This window comes from Eleginops maclovinus, chromosome 8 (genome assembly GCF_036324505.1).
Source record: "Eleginops maclovinus isolate JMC-PN-2008 ecotype Puerto Natales chromosome 8, JC_Emac_rtc_rv5, whole genome shotgun sequence".
In the NCBI taxonomy this organism is placed as follows: domain Eukaryota; kingdom Metazoa; phylum Chordata; class Actinopteri; order Perciformes; family Eleginopidae; genus Eleginops; species Eleginops maclovinus.
This window is the reverse complement of record NC_086356.1, coordinates 12,980,901-12,998,053: the sequence shown is the minus strand read 5'-3', so window position 1 is coordinate 12,998,053 and position 17,153 is coordinate 12,980,901. Positions and strand designations below refer to the sequence as shown.

General features: G+C 38.2%; 1 protein-coding gene across 4 annotated transcripts; it reads left to right on the top strand.

Annotated features, from left to right (window-relative positions):
- Nucleotides 1-346: 346 nt before the first annotated feature.
- On the top strand, nt 347-15,900 carry glis3 (GLIS family zinc finger 3). 4 transcript variants are annotated; one of them, XM_063890198.1, is made up of 12 exons: nt 347-379; nt 475-561; nt 1,037-1,503; nt 2,100-2,274; nt 2,361-3,486; nt 8,802-8,963; nt 9,082-9,192; nt 10,326-10,455; nt 10,564-10,633; nt 13,687-13,844; nt 14,330-14,503; nt 14,628-15,900. In XM_063890198.1, the coding sequence occupies exons 3-12, from the start codon at nt 1,131-1,133 to the stop codon at nt 14,747-14,749; spliced, it is 2,601 nt and encodes an 866-aa protein (XP_063746268.1). In that variant the 5' UTR covers nt 347-379; nt 475-561; nt 1,037-1,130; the 3' UTR covers nt 14,750-15,900. The 4 variants fall into 4 exon arrangements, 2 of the variants coding, with proteins under 2 accessions (XP_063746268.1, XP_063746269.1); XR_010166327.1 differs by lacking the exons at nt 347-379; nt 14,628-15,900 and having other exon boundaries at nt 392-561; nt 13,712-13,844; nt 14,330-14,469; XR_010166328.1 differs by lacking the exons at nt 347-379; nt 14,628-15,900 and having other exon boundaries at nt 392-561; nt 13,712-13,844; nt 14,309-14,389.
- The last annotated feature ends 1,253 nt before the right edge of the window (nt 15,901-17,153 follow it).

Sequence of the window (17,153 nt, the reverse complement as noted above, 5' to 3'; positions counted from 1 at the left end):
TTTTATAAAAATAAATGTACATTTTATGACACATGGCCACAATACACAACTTGTTTTACATAAATGTAGAAAAGCATTTGAAACGGGCTGGATTTGTTGGTTAATTTTTGCCAACAATTTCAATTATTATTATTTTTAAATAATATTCCTATGTAAATATGGAACTGAGGAGGAAATACATACATCATTTAGATGTGGCATCGTGGACAACACGCTTGCAAAATAAACATCTTTAATTATTTACGGGTAACGTCCGCTCTGTTTGAAATGACGTCGCTTTCATTAAGTGGAGTCAAGGGCAGAGTGGGTAACCGGTGAAAGTAAAAAAAAAAAGTTCCTGGAAGCAGCAGAGGAGAGAGGTGGGACACCGCGGTTCAAAGTGAGAGATTCCTCAGTGGCTTTACTTCTCTGCTCAGTGCACAGACATCACAAACTCTGAGAGAAACACGACAGCTGATCTCCTGTCTCTTCCAGATTACATTCACAGATCGGCGGACTGAAGGATACACTTAACCCGTCCCGTCACTCCGGGGAAAACTTTTACGACAACATCAACAACAGGTGAGTGAACGTGCCATCGACATCAGAGGTGTGAAAGGATTTAACTACAAAGTTCATATTTTTCACTTTTATAAACACGTCTTCTTTTATATAAATGCTCGATTAAGTAACTGCTGTTTGCATTGATTATAGTGAAAGTTACTTGAACTTAAAACTGGTTTTATATTGTAGGATGATGACAGAACACGTTAACGCAGTCACTATGCTGGTAAATAGTCATTTCTTATGGCAACAAGACTAATGTTGCATAATCTTTTTTTATGTTTTGTATATTTTCAAGAACAATTAAAAAAAATACATGGGGCCCTGCTTGGTCAAGTTGTGTGTGGTTGAGTGGTTTTGTACAGGTTTCAGGTTCAAAGTACAAAGACCGGAATTGTTTCTTAATATTACATTTGCTGTTTCATTTTATATTGAAATGTTCTTCTATTTAGGGATATTTAATAGGTTTTGCTGTTTTTGTATCATTTGATAGGTATGAGCAGTGCATAATCATTTCCTATGCAAGGACAAGCTGTGGCTATACTTGAATCAACTTCCTTGTGAGTTTCTGAAACTTTGGTTCAGCCATGAGTGGAAAGGGCTGTCAGCTCCTGGTGTCTCCTTGCAGTGTGTCCCCATCAATGAGCATGATCCGAGGACACCAGTCCAAATCCATCAAGATACCCATGTCTTCCCCACACCGGGACAATCTTAGTCCCTCCTCGAAAATGGACAGAGTGAAAAGAGGCGACTTTCACTCCTTTAATCCTGGAAAACAGAGTGAAAGTCATGTTGTCCTGCCATCGCTGAGCCTCCGCAGACAGGTTTTGACCAACGGGAAACATATAAACATTTCGACTTCATCCCCACACCAACAAGTACCTACTCATCATCCTTCAACCAAAACAGGGGCAAACCCAATGCAGACAGGACGCTGCTCCTCTAACCACAGCTTTAAAGGTAAAACAATGGTTAAATCTAACCAAAGGTGTGAAAACCAAATGAACCTCTTTCAGAACAGTGTTTTAATATCACAATATTCAGAATCTACTACAAACTCGGTCTACATTTTAATTGAGACATCAAGAAAAACATCCCATAAGAGAATATGTCTTACAGAGTGATGTTGGTTAAATTACCGATAGGGATTTACTGTTTGTATTTTCACTGTGATCTTCACAAGCTCAGTCTTCTTGCTATATGTCTTGTACTTATTTATGGATAATTAACCAAGCATGAAGTTTGTCCCTTCTTTGGAAGGGGGTGAAAGGCTCATTAGTGATTAACAGAGCAGAATGTGCAGGTTGGCAAGGGAAACTCCGCTAATCTGCTGTATAAACCTTAGTTATAGCGAATTTAATGTGATGCATTTGAGTGTTATGTGCAGGTGTTAAGGTCATTTACAGATAGTTAGTTAATATTATGTCTACACATTTAGTTGATCAATTTATTTAATGGAGTGGATAAAAGTTCTTGATCTGTTTTAACCTATACTTTAATAAGGTTTCTCGCATATGGATATTCTGTTTAATGAGTTTTCTGCTCGTTTAAAACAGCAGGTTGCTCTGTGTCTGGGCCTACCATGGAAGTATTTGGTCAGCCAGCCGCTGCTAACCTGACAGTGACCAGTAGCCCCATGACCCTAACAGGCCACCGCTATACAGCCGGGCCAGCAGCACAACACCCGCCATCCCTTCCACACAGTGTGCAGATTCCCCACACTGATGCCAGGTGGGCTATATCTATTACAGTATGCAATGATGAGCTCATTAAACCTTAAGAGTGACACTAAAGTGGTTAACAACATTCTGTTTCAGATCCGTACAATCCAGAGAATCCCTGGCATCCACTACCCTTAGTCTGTTTGACACACAGTCAATGTTTAGTGGCAGACACGACTACTCATATGGTTTCCGTGTGCTTCCTCCACTGGGTCTACCTCAGTTCCCGACCGAGGCCAGCGAGGGAGGAGAGCAGCTCAGCCTGACCCCTGGCACGGCCATGTCAGGCACGACCATATCAGGAGGGACCAGCAACTCTGCCTCTCTGCCCTTGTACCTCTTTTCAGCTGATGCCGGAAGCCCCCGACAGTCTCATGCTAAGAAGAGAGCTCTATCCATGTCGCCATTGTCAGATGTCATGGGTATTGATTTCAACTCCATCATACGCACCTCACCTACTTCACTCGTGGCTTATATCAATGGTTCCCAACCCACACTCTCACCTGTCCAATACGAAGGTTACGGTCACTTCCTGGGTGTGAGAGGCTGCTGCATCCCCAACGGCCATCCCTATGGCATGCCAGGCTCTTCACAGGCTCTGGCCCCACATACAGATTATGGTCGTATGCAGATGCTTGAAGAGGGAGGGGGTCTGGAGAGCCAGATGGCTAACATGGTGGTGGACCAGCAGTGCCTCCCAGAGGAAGGAGGGGCACTGGAAAAGACTAAAGGGAGCTGCAGCCAAACCACCAACAACCTGCTGCTGCCTTCACAGATACAGCCAGCCCTGCTGACTACTATCCAAGAAGCTGCTACTCCACAGGGGCCTCCACCACCCTACCACTCACACCAGCACTTCCACCTCAATAGACTTCAATGCAAAATAAAGCCCCGTTTGCAGGACCCTCTCACGCACACTCCCATGGTTCATCCCAGGCATGGGGTGAGCTTTCTACCCCAGGTCCCTATGCTGGAGGAGGAAGAGGGAGAACTGGAGGAATATGGGGCCCACTGCTGCAGGTGGTTGGACTGTAGTGCAGTCTATGACCAAAGGGAGGAGCTGGTAAGGCACATAGAAAAACTGCATGTGGACCAGCGGAAGCCCGAGGATTTTACATGCCACTGGGTGGGCTGTCCACGCAACTTCAAGCCCTTCAATGCCCGATACAAGCTTCTCATCCACATGAGGGTCCATTCGGGAGAGAAACCCAACAAGTGCACGGTATACCTTAAAGAAGTGTCTCTACATTTTGTTATCCTTTATTTCATTTGCCTCTTTAAAAAATGTCTTTCGCTATCTCCACACACAAAAATACACTTATAGCACAACTCTCTCATTGTCAGATTCCTTTTACCTATTTATGAGGAGAATGAGTGAATGCAGTCAAAGCTGGAACAGGATGAATGTCAGTAGACTTATTGAGTTCAATGCTTCATTCAAAGCCACAGTATCTAGCTGAGGCCATTCAAGCCTCTGGCTGTCGAAAATAAAGCTTTTTAATAGGGCAAATGCCTTCATGTGTTCAAGGCCAGGGTTTAGACTAAAAATATGGCTTCGTTCTCCTCTTAACTTTAGCCATGGGGTAATTAGCAGAGCTCTGTGATAATTGACAAGGGGGTTTAACTCAATTATGTAGTTATTAAATCAGCACAAAGGAGGTCTACAACTGTAGATCTGGCATGGCAAAATGGCTAGCTACTGGGCCTGTCAGCAGCAGGGGGCTTGCCAGGCCACCGTCTGACTAACTTGGCCCTCGTTTTGGGAAGGTTATGCCCCAATGTCTGGCTCTTCACAGGTCTGCATCTCTGACCATAGAGCTGGAGTTAATCCATGAGCCGGATTATTGATGAGCTTGGTTTGTCTAAAATAGAGGATCTAGTTATTTCAGATTGCAATATAATGACACCTCTTTAGTTTTGTATTAAATGTAATGTGATATTTAAAAAAAGATGCCTGAGAGTCTACAGCTATACTGAGGCAGTACTGCAAGGTAAAGCATAAAGTCATCAGTCAAACACACTGATAAAGACAATGCTAATATGCAGGTTCAGCTTAGCGTGCAAGCAAATGTTAGCTTCTAATGAACAAATACAACTCAGGCTGATTAAAATGTCATTATCTTGGCTAGTTATAAGCCAAAGTATTGGAAATTCATATTTAAAATTAATGATGGCTTTATATGAAGGGCAACAACAGAGTCATTACCATTTATTCAGAAGTAGCTATGAATGTCTCAAATTTCACGGCAATCAATCTAGTAAATGACGAACCATTTGCCTTAAAGACAAAAAAATATCTGAGTGGCACTAAAAGGAAAGTCAGAGGATCAACACAATCAGGAATGAGGAATATAAAATTCATTTAGTAGATTACTTGTTGAGATATTTCAGTCTAGACGAAAGTTGTGGACCAACCAACGAACAAACCACCAGAACAGTAATTCATTTTGTTGTGCAGCAAGCATGTCTAAAAAAAAATACTTGTGCATCACACTGATCCTTTGTTTTTGTCTCACTTCCATTGCAAAAATATTTCAACTTTGATGAATAATTTAAAATAATTAACTCGCCAAACATGCTTCATGTTGCTGCTTTGAAGTCAATTATTAACCAAAAGGCATACCTGCAGTCGACCTTTTGTACCAAAATACTCACTTATTAGTTTAAGTCTGCTCTGTTGCCATGGAACTGCAAACGTTTGATGGGTTTGTGTTGCATGTATAGATTCAGTGAAGAAGAAAGTATTTATGTTCACAACCCGATTCCAAAACCAGAATTGATTAATAATGGTACTTGTGAGTGATTTTAGGAAAGGATAATTCTTTACATGAGCCTCTTAATATATCTTTGAACAAGTATGTGAATGTGGTTACATCCACTCCCTCTGAGATTGAAAAGTTGTGCTTTAACGATGGACAAGTTAATATGAGAACTGTGAATTTCACAGAGCAGTTAGAGAAGCTAAAAGCACTTTGATATTTAGAGAACGGTAACTACTCTTGATGGCGCCCACCTTTTAAGTGACAATCATCCAAGAAGCAACAGTTTTTTTCTTGGGAAATGATTGACAGCTGAATAAACTGATGCATCGCAAATGAAGTGCGAGCCAGCAGCAGAACAATGAGGTTGCTCTTGTTACACAGTTAACGTGCAGGGCAGGCCCAGGCTTGTATCTGTCATCTCACAATATGCTTAATAATGTTTGTTAACATGTCCTTGACTCACCAGTCTGTTTGCATCTGTCACTGTGATTCAAATATATGAGGTTTCAAAGCACGGTGTGAACTTTAAAAACAAAAAATAGATTTCTACCATCATTGTGAGTCAGCCTGTTAATTATGACCATTCAGCCCATTGCGCTTGCGTGTAGTAAAGACAAAAACATATATTTAAAAAAAACAATTGTCACTACTGAGTATAGGCAAAGTTAGCCAACATGTATTTCTTATCTTCTCTATATTACTTTGCATTTTTCCAGCTGTAATAAATCAGTGTAATTAAAAAGAGTCCAAATGAAACCTTAGTTCCTGCTAATCCACTAAATGTCCCTACATGAACATCTTGCAATTCAAGCCTTGGTACAGTAATGCCACTGAACGCAGGCCTGTTCATATTTCAGGTTTGACTACATCTTAAACGCCTTCCTTACGATTGTTTGGAGGAAAATAGCTGTAATGTTTTTTACAGCTTCTTTCATTCTTTAGCATTAGTAAACAATGATGTTTATTGAACCAGAACTTGTAAGTCTCTCATCAGTTATATGAAAAGTTCCACGTTATGTTTTCTTACATTTATGGAGTAGAGTATAGAAGCATTTTGATTTAAGTTGTTTAATTTAAGTACCGATTATGGACAGTGTGCTACGTTAGTTTAATTATTTGAAAAGTCCACTGACACACGGACTGACAAGCTACAATATAGGGAACTAGGTGAAACAAAAAGTGCAAAGAGGGTAGAAATATCTCCTTTGAAACAGGGAAGAGTGGAGCGCAGAGTGAGTTGACCCTAAGGCTAGGACTGGGCATTGGAGAAAGTCTGCTGGCACACACTGCAGCTGTCACTGTTCAGCCAGGGCACGAGTACCTGCCAGGACCTGTCAGAAGCTGGCGGTAACACTGATATACACAGAGGAGCCATGCTGCTTTCTTTTCAGCACAAACGTCCCTCGCGAGAAACTCAAAAGCCCTTTGCGCTTTATGAGAGCTTTATGAGACAGAGAGAGAGGGAGTTACACAGTTACTCACCCCTGGCTAGTCTTGAGTCTTGGCAGTTTTTTGTTTTTTTGTTTTATGCTGGTTCTCGTTTGACTGACCACTTTGGTTCTGAGAGACCATTTATCTCTGTCTGGGTTTTTTCTTTTTTTTTTTATGGTATTCTAGCTGAGGGGTTTATTGTTAATTCTGTTCTTTAAACTATATTTAGGACTGGTCCTCTTTGTAAGACCACCTCCTTGGGGGCATTTATTGTAATCAATCAGAATTAGAAAGAGTGCCAGTGTTTTTGCTACATGACTGTATCGTTTCGTTTCTAATTTATTAGCTTTGACTGAATATAAAAAGGTATTTTTCATTTTCAGCCCTGCTTAACCTAGAGCGTATGCTTTTATAAAAAGATAAGAATTACACAACCAATCATTTATCATTCAAAAAATAATTGTTACAACCTTACATATTAACAAAAAGTCAGGTTTTGTAAACAGTAATAGAAGGAAGTTAAACCATGGAGCAGGATGTTTTTTGAGAAAAAATGTGAGCAACTAGCTTTTTCATAAGAAAGAAGGGCAAGTATTTCTGTGTGGAATGCAGAGCAATGTCATTAGTTACCTATAAGTCATCAGAGACATTTTGATTGGCTTTGTCTGTGATGACTGAGAGGTATCGGTATGTCAGGAATCTGGTTTTACAGGAAAAAAATAACAACATTGGACATGGTCTACACGTTTTCTCCATTAAGCTTAGTCAGGACATTCCGGGCCCCCTGAGAGAGAGTAAAGTCCTGACCTTACACAAGGAGAGAAACATATTTTAGCAGTGAAGTCACTCTTATTTTGATATTGAGAGCTATTTGTTTGGATTACTCTGCTATTTGTATTGTTCCTGAAGTGGCCTTTATTATGTTGTTATACAGTCATTCTTCGTTCTGAGTTTTGGTGCAAATGTATAACAAAAAGTCAACCTCAAGTGACTTGTTTCGTAATCGATAGCCATCCGCTGTCAAGCTGATGACAGATGAAGGATTCAAAACACAAAAGACAATACAGTGATGTGTGTATACACACTGACCCCTGCTGGTAACACATATAAACATCAGAAAAGTGATATTTAAAATGTTAGGATTGGTTCAAGCATGAATTAAAATGTTAAGGTGTGAGAGGAATTAATAGCGTTTTAATAAAACGATTTAAAAGATGTTAACAGAATCTGCAAAAAGGTGCAATTAAAACAAAATGTATATAAAGTATTTAACCTTTCGCAGCCGCATGATTATAACACATTTAAAGTCTGAATATAATTCTGATAACAGTTCCTTATTTTTAGCAGGAGTGCATACAAACAACAAAGAGAAAGACACAAGGTGTGAACAAACCTATGTATTTCTACCATGTTTGTTTTGTGTATCATGGAATAATTCTGCCGTACTGATAGGAAACTAAGAATAACCTCTCAAAATTGGGCAGAGTCATGACTGTAATGAAAAGGTACAAGAACTGTATCCATTTCATTTTGGATATGTTATTTTTGGGCTTTGGTACAGAACAAAATGCTTGTTGAGTGATTTAAGCATCACATGTAACTGATTTGTTAAAAAATGTTAAACTCATAATGCTACGTATGTCTAGTTAACATATTTTCTTCATATTGTGATGTGCTCTGTATCCTGGTGCCCTACATGCACAAAATATTCTCCATTAAACTTATTCTTAACATCAACATCCAAAATTGTAAATAAATAAATAAAGGCACAGTCTAACTACAAGTATAAATACTCAGAATTATTGCAGCATGATAGGAATTGACCAATGAAAACCATCAAACATATAGAGACAGGCGATACAAGAGAGTGTGCTCAATGCTAAAAATAGCCAGGAGTTGCATATGTGACAAGATAACATAATGCTGCAATAAAACTAAATTGCACCTGTCCCTTCCAAATGTTTACCCCTCTCAGACTTTGCTGCTCATAGCTGCTCGCCTTCCAACCATGAAACTACTATAGCAGCAAGCAGTCAGGGCTTGCTTAAGTGTCAGCTCAGGTTAAATGAAAGCTATTTTAGATTCAAAGGGTTTTTCTATATTTCCTCTTATACTCTCACCCACACAGTGAGGTCAGCAGGCTTTAGTCTGCAACAATTTCCAGCTAATAAGCTCATAGCTTCAGGGATGTGGGTGATGTCACATTGAAGATGCTCATCTGATATGTGATATTGCAATGGACAGCAAAAAAACAACCCATGTTTTGAATGTAGTAGAGATAATGTGGCAACCTTAATGAAATGTACTGCTTGGACAACTTTTCTGTGTTTGTATGCCGTTACAGTTTGAGGGGTGTAAGAAGGCTTTCTCTCGGCTAGAAAATCTGAAGATCCACCTGCGTAGCCACACAGGGGAGAAACCCTACCTGTGTCAGCACCCAGGATGTCACAAGGCCTTTAGCAACTCCAGTGACAGAGCCAAGCACCAGCGTACACACCTGGACACAGTGAGTGGCAGCCTACCCACAAACACATACAAATCAGGATGGTATTCCAAAGCTTGTGAATGTCTATTTGCCTCTTTGTGGAGTCCTACAAGTTACCAAAATGTCTGCGGTTTTACAGAAGCCATACACGTGCCAGGTGCCTGGCTGTGCAAAGCGTTACACTGATCCCAGCTCCCTGAGGAAACACGTGAAGTCCCACTCTACGAAAGAACGGCAGTCACGGAAGAAGGTACAGTGCTGTAAAACAATTACATTTTCTCTCAAAATACTACTGTTGTTGCAAGTATATTTTATTGAGAAACATTGCTCTGAATACAGCAGTTAACTTGAATAATGTGTAAACTTTCGTCTGTATATAAACTGGATTTGGAAAAGACATATGTGGCAAAATCTCATTAGCGATAATTGCAAGTACACTGCATCTTTGCAACATTACAAACACAAACAAAAGAAAAGCTACACTAACATGTCACATCTGTTTTATCCTTGTGCTGTAATTTCTCTTAATTGGCTGTCAGTATCGAGCATTAAACCCTCATGATCTCCTAACCAATCTGTCAAACTCAGAAAATGTAATTTATTTAAACTTTCATTGACATCTAGGTGTACATGCAAAATATACATCCATTTAAGCTGACACTGACTGTGCCAGGTCTTATGAAAACACACATACAGTAAAGAAAAGTATTTGATCCCCTGCTGATTTCGTAGGTTTGCCTAATTACAACTAAATTAAAAGTCTATACTTTTAATGGTAGGTTTATTTTAACAGTGAGAGACAGATTATCAAAAAGAAAATCCAGAAATGTACATTTAAAAAAAAAAGGTATAAATTGATTTGCGTTTAATTGTGGGCAAACTAACAAAATCGGAAGGGGATCAAATACTTATTTCCTTCACTGTAATTATGTTGTTTTTCATTTCTTCTCCTGTTTTCCAACCCTTTAGTTTACAGAGTAACCCAATAACAAAGTGTTCCCATTATGCTGTTGCAGTTAAGATTTTTGCATGTGTGAGAGATTTATGTCCTTACTGAGAGTGATGTCACTGTAGAAAAAGAAGGAGGGTGGTTACTAAAAAAAAGAGAACATTTCACAAACCCTCCCACATGCAAAACTTCTTTCATCTAAAACTCAAATAAAGGTTTATAGTAATTGTGAGTTAATTCATGCTTGATATATTTGCTTACCAAAACCAATGTAACACCATTGTATAGCTTACTGTGTAACAACCCTCAAAAGTTGAATTAGCTATATCTCATCTTGTCTGTAAATAGTGTACAGGATTTGGCTCTATGAGTATGATTTTCTAAGTGTTACTATTTATTATTCACACTTTTATGTTTATGCTTCATGTCTCTAGATGAAGTCCACTACTGATGGGGCTCAGGACTCGCTGGTAGACTGTTTAACCATTCACCCTCTGCAGCCAAGCCTTTCTCCTCTGGCAGGGATAGACTCCTCCCCTGGTGTACCATGTGAATCATATTCTGGTATGTCCTGGCACTTTGTATAAATATGTTTGATAGAAAAACTAGATATTTAATATATCCCACTGCAACCATTAGATTTAGGCTGTGTAACTCATCTCTGTTCCTCAGCTGCTGCACAGGGCCAAGACTCCAGCAATCCCCACCTGGCTTTGCTGTGCTCCTTACAACATAAATACAGGTAATTTTGTGTCGGGTTTCATTTTTAAAAATCGCATTAGATCATTTTAAATACAAAATTGGTTCCTCAATTTGTGCGTACGAAGAAAAAAAGTCACTAAAAGTTTCCACATACCCATTCGTCTAAGCAACAAGACGTAACGTTTTTGGCATCAATCTTTTAGAAATACTGTGGAATAAGAACATCAGCTTAACTCAGCAAGCCAACCGGTGTTTTCTTTTCATGTTTCTATTCCAATTGGCACAGTAAGAACTTTAACCATGACTGATTTAAATGAAATCTTTTTCCTCCCTTTACGTGATCTGAAACAATCGACTTAAACATTGGTTGTCATGGCTTCAAGACTTTAAGCTCATAATTAGAATAATCAGTTTAAAGAAAGCTCTATTTTGTACTCTGAGCAAATAGTCTAAAGAGTTGGGGTTTTTTCATTTGTGTGTGTGGGTGGCTAGGAAGAAGCTTTACAGATCGGAGATGGCCAGCAACACATTTCTATGGTCAATCCATAGTAAAATATCCCTTCATCTATACTTCAAAGCACATGATAAAGTATTTCTGTCTCTCTGAGCAGTCAGATGCTCACGACTCCTCACTGCTTGTGATTGTTCTCATATCAGCAGTAGGTCGAAGCATTCACTGCAGGACTCTGAGGAGACAATTGGGAAGCGAAAGCAGACCATGACTTGGCTCATTGGTCTTGACCGCCAGTATTAATGGATGCTATAGCCACCGACAAGAGCGGCTAAGGAATTCAATAAGTGAAACATCAAATCTAAAAAATACCATTTATGGTCTGGTGGGAGAAGAGAAATCCTGTAATTACTTTTTTAAGGAGTTAAATTGATTGTAAAATCCTTGTTGCCATTTCCAGTACTTCTCTGGGATTCTTTTCGATCCCCATTCAGTCCTTGCATATTGTCAGAAAACTCTTGTTCCTTTTGTGTCCTTGTTATTGGCAAGTAGACACATTTACTTGGCCAAACCTAACAGCAGGGGTGTCAGCTTGCATGGCCACAGAACAATATTAAATGTACTAGTTTAATCTTCTGGATTTAACAATGAGTTACCTGAATGTGAAAGTAATGTCTTTGATTTACTTATGTTCCCTTTTTTATTAACAAAGGTAAATAAATGTATTATAGGGTTGAGCTCCTATACCATGCTTTACAACAGGGGTCTCCAAACGTTTTTCACTGAGGGCCACATACAGAAAAACAAACAAAGGGCTGGGCCACTCACTAGAGGTGAGGTATAGTGCCACATAAGTTATCAAAATCAATCAAATATAGGTAAGGTAAGAATAATTATTCTTGATTCTTGAAAATGCTTTAACACAAAAACAGCCTTCATCAAGATCTCCATAGGGTTTCATTGAATTTGTTGGCAGCTCATCCCTTACAACAGAAGCCTCAGATTGCTCATAATAAGGGGAAATGGAGGATATATTCCAAGGTTGTTATGCAAATAAGTTATTAGGCTTTTTTCTTATCAACTTAGATTTGTTAGAAAATATTTTCAACTTTAATTGACTGAATTTATTTGAATAAGTGGTCTTATTAAGACATGAATACTGTGTAATATATGTGTACATATATATTTAAGAAGCACAACTTCGATTTGTGGGGCATATTCCATTATATATATTTTTTTTTCTGAGGGCCGGTTCAAAAGGCCTGCGGGCACCATTTGGCCCCCGGGTCGTATTTTGAACCCTGCTTTACAACAAAGACTAAATCTGTGAAATTAAAAAAGTCTTCGTATTACAGACAAATACACTGAAATGGAGCAATCGCAGGCATAGTAGTTCCTTGGATTGAGTAATGCTACGAATTAGCTGGGTTGCACAGCAGACTATTATACATCATAAAGTGCCTCTAGAGTGCCTGTGTTACTTATTTCAATTGCCAAGTACAGAGAATCAATATCATGGTCATGAACTCGATAAGCTAAAGACCTTAGATGGTGCATGTTTTTCAGTACTTTGCAGGAACTATATATATTATTTTTAGAAGCAATACCAAACATATGCATTCTAATTGAAACTCAAAGCAGAAAAAATGAGCTGCGCAGGAAGCCACCCTGCCATGGAAATGATGTCAAAGAATCCATGAAAACCGTTATTCCATTCTTATTATAGAGTATGTATGTGAAAATGCTTTCTGCTCATCCATGTCCTGTTGGGCATCTCATTGTCATTATTCAAGACGGGTAAAGGATTGTCTGAGGACTTCACAGAAGATGACAGGTGTATCTAGTGTGAGTGAATGCTGAAGTCTATGTCAAATTAACACAGACTGTGTGAAACCGTGACCTTGTCGCTCTTACCGCACGATGGATTCATTAATGGTATATTCGCTGGCTAATTGGCCTTTGTTTGAAACTGTGGAAAATATGGATGTGTGGATGAAGAGAACTGTTTGTTAATGAGCAATGTTAGCCTTCAAATTTAATTTAAGAATGAAAATAAGCAGTTTGAGTCTTTGATTTCTACAAGAAGTGGTTTTAAATAAGATAAGAATGATATATATAAAATAAAATGATAGCCTTTCCTGTTAATGGTTTCAAATAAGTTCATGTTCTTACATCTTTATACAAACTGCATAATATTGTCTTAATATTCTTTAAGGAAAACATTTCCTTAATCGTTTAAAGTATTAGAAATAGGCACAGCAAAAGCAATGTATTCTAATTTTGTACACAATTAGTGCAAAAGTACTCACTTACCTCTTTAAGCTTACAGCATTTTAATTATCACTGCTAATCCTTTTTTTATATGTGAGAATTATTTAGAAATCCTTTTTTAAATTCTAAATAGAACATATGTCTTACAGGTTATTAAATCAGGCCTCATGTGTACAATACATTACAGTTTCTACATACATTTCATACAATTTAAGACACTCTTGGAAGTCCTTAAACAATGATGATTCTGTATGGGCTGCAGAATGCACGTAATTAATAATTATTTGTTTTATTTTTAATAATGAGAACATATGTTGGCCTTTTCCCTAATTCAACCTGCAGAGTATTTAATTCAGTGTGAAATATTTCAGGTTTGTTGATCCCTCCCCCCACCAGCTCCTCCCCAGAGACCAGTGTGGGCCGTGTTCTCCTACCTGTCTTCCGCATCCTCCCACTGGGACATCCCTGAAGAACAACCGAGATCTGAAGCAGCCTAGCCAGCCTCATGATCTGGCAGATCACAATCCAGGTACTCAAAGTTTAACATCAGAATATTCCTAATTTTTTCAAATCATTTTAAAAACAATTGTGAAAAAGGGAGGTAATTCTAAAAAGTGGTGCAAGTCTCCAATCTGAATCGCCTATTAGCAATTATCTGAGAAGTGTGAGAGTCTGAACAGTTTTTCTCACATGAACATTAACCATGCAGTTAATCATTTTATGTAGCAGGTGGCTGGTGATTTTTGTTGTTAGACAGAATAAGGCAGCCCTACTCTATGTACCTTTAAATAGATATCACCTCTTTACTTGACGGACTTGACAGTTACCGTGATGTTAACAAGGTGCTCAGCAACAAACAATATACTTTACACTTCTGAGATAAAGACAGGTTCAAAAATAAAGGGTGGCTTCACAAATCCTTTTCTACTGCAATGTTCATTAAGGACAAAATGCTATGGACCTTTTCTTTAAAATGTGGATAAAGAAGTGCAGCTTTTCTCATTTAAACTGCAGAGCTCTCAGGGCAGATTAAGATGCTATATTGTCCACCACAATACGTTGGGATCACAGCACAGACCAGCTCAAGTCACCTGATGCAAGTTGATGCCTTTGGTGACAGCATCGCTCCAGCAGTCAATAATCCCAGTGGGATGGCCACCTTACAAACAGCTCTTTCCTGCATTACAGGTAATGAAAATACAGCCAAATAAAATGACTCAAAGCAGAGCACTTTATTGCCATCGGATTTCACAACACCTGCTGTGCCAACATGCATCTGTGTGTTTTTGTGTCTGTCTGTGTGTATCTACAGGTTTTGATGTCCACAGTCCAGCACAGGATGTGGTTCCTAATCAAGAATTGCATGGAGGGGATTTCTTCAGTGTGGCAGACCAATGCACAAGCCAGCTCTCCTGCATCTACACAGAGGCATGATGTTGATCAATGTATTTATATTTGTTACTTTTGCACTATTTTGTGTCCCTGTTCCATTTAAGTCAAATGGTCAATAGTAACAACACTTTAGATGATGCCAAACTGGCGGTAGCTTTATTTAGTTTAATAAAAGGGATCTTTGATTGATGGATTGATTGAAAGCAATCTAAGATGCTGCTCCCTGTGTCTCTCTAGGAATTGATTCCTTTTTCTCTTCTCCTCTCTTCATAAATCACTATAAATGTACTATCGGACTCAACACTCACAATCAATGTATTCTAATGACTAAGCTTACTTAGTTTGCTTTCTCAGTTTTCATAGAACTTGTGTTCAACTATGTTCATTTAGTAAGTATAGTTTCAATTGTACGTCTAGAGTCAAACACATCTACATCTTCAAAAATGTAACACTGCGTTTGAAGCAAAGTATGCAAGGATCTTTTATTAAGCTTTTTCTGAGAACCATTGCTTTGTAACTATAGTAACAAGACAGCCTTACCATTTCAATGTAATGTTCATAGACATAACCTGTTGTTTGAGGATAATAGTGTTATATGCAATGATTGGTCCACTCCAGTAAGTTATTTACAGCAAATTACTCTTAGGTCACATTGTAGTTAACCCTAGCTGAAGTGCTGTCCAAAAAACATGACATTGCCAAGGCCAAAAACCAATTAGGTTACGACCAAAATGCAAAACACAAGACTTAAATCTGATACCCAACAAACCAATCGGTGACTGTGGGTTCAGCGTGACTATGCCCACTTCTGTATACATGTTTATTTAAAGTAAATTCAATTTCAACCATTAGACATCTGCTTTGGTCACCAGCAATCTGCAAATATGAAGTAGATTGGAAAAACTGTTCTTTAGACATGCAAAGGACATTCCCACCTACAGACCGACAATTTAGCTCTTGGGTATATTTGAAATGGATCAATAAATTAAATGATTGGTACCTTGTTGTGGATCACTACATCTAAGCTAATTAAATGTGTTCAAGCTCAGCACACAGATCATTGATGTCACAATTCAAACGAAGAAATACTCAAGAGCTTAGTTCCTGCCTTTAAAAAGAGTGTTGTTCTGTCAAAAGCAAAGCCAATGAAATTTGATATATCTGCGGCTGTCGAAAAGAATGCTACAAAATCGTGTGGGTTCCTAAAAATGTTTCTCTTCTTCTATTATGAGACAAAAAATAAACCCATTGAACAATTCCTTTTTGTATCTTTTTATAGATGTAGTATCTCTATCTCTGTTTGCTTTAAACAAACCAATACACAAAACAGAGCAACTTCTTTGTGGTAGCAATCTAAATTCTGTAGGCAATAAGCTTATGTAAATAACTGAAATAAATAGCAACCATTGCTATATATTAAATATATGTTCAGCAGGAAAGCTTCCAATAATCTCATCAGTGTTTTTTTTATCCTTGTAGGAAATTGAAAGGACAAACTCTTTTAGTTGAAAAATAATTATTTTAGCAAAAGAGTGTCAGCTGCTAGTTGCCTAGCAACAACAACAGCTTTTCCAAAGCATCTGTTTAGTACTGCTAACCAAAAAAATGCTGCAGAGTGGACACAGGTGGTTGGTAAAGCTCTGTATGCAGAAGTAAGCTTCTTAATAATGCTGGCTTTCTTTGGTCACAGTTCCCAAATTAGAAGTTGTTCATGTCTCTAGTTGTAGGGGTGAAATGTTTTAGTTTGCTTTATATGAAGAAGTCAGAGAAAGTCATTGTTTATACATATCAACCCTTTTTACTTGAACAATGAACAGGTTTTAACAAAAGAAAAAACATTTGTTTTCCAGATTGGAAATCAAACTGGGAAGAATTCATCTTGAGTCAAAAGCCTCAAGGCATTTGTTAACACACTTAAGTGACACTAACAATAACATTTAGGAGGGCTTGACTTTCCAATAACAAAGTAGGACAGAAAGAATTATAGCAAAATGCAGCATGACGCAGAATGGTATTCACCCTTAGCCTATCCAGCCATCTGGCATAGTGAATACTAGGCACTGCGTACTTTGTGGTTACAAATTCACACAGAAACTGATGGGATAAGGCTGTTTACTTTATTCTTCTAGATAATATGGAAAGTCATAAAAATAGGTCTGTTTTTTATTTAGGCAAAATGTTATGTTTTGAAGCTCTCAAATCAGAGAAACAATATATGCTGAGACTGTTTCTTTTTAGGGCACTATCAAACATTTGAATATCTAGTCTTATGATTATGTATTATTTCTGTATTTAATCATTTGGTAGTTGGTTAAATTAATAGTGAATGCTAAGTGATCTGGCAAACTGAATTCTTTGTTACAATTTCTTAAGGAGCACTTTGGCCAACATGAAAGTAAATTTGAAAAATTCGGAAGATCACAATACAAGCAAACAATTTCATTAG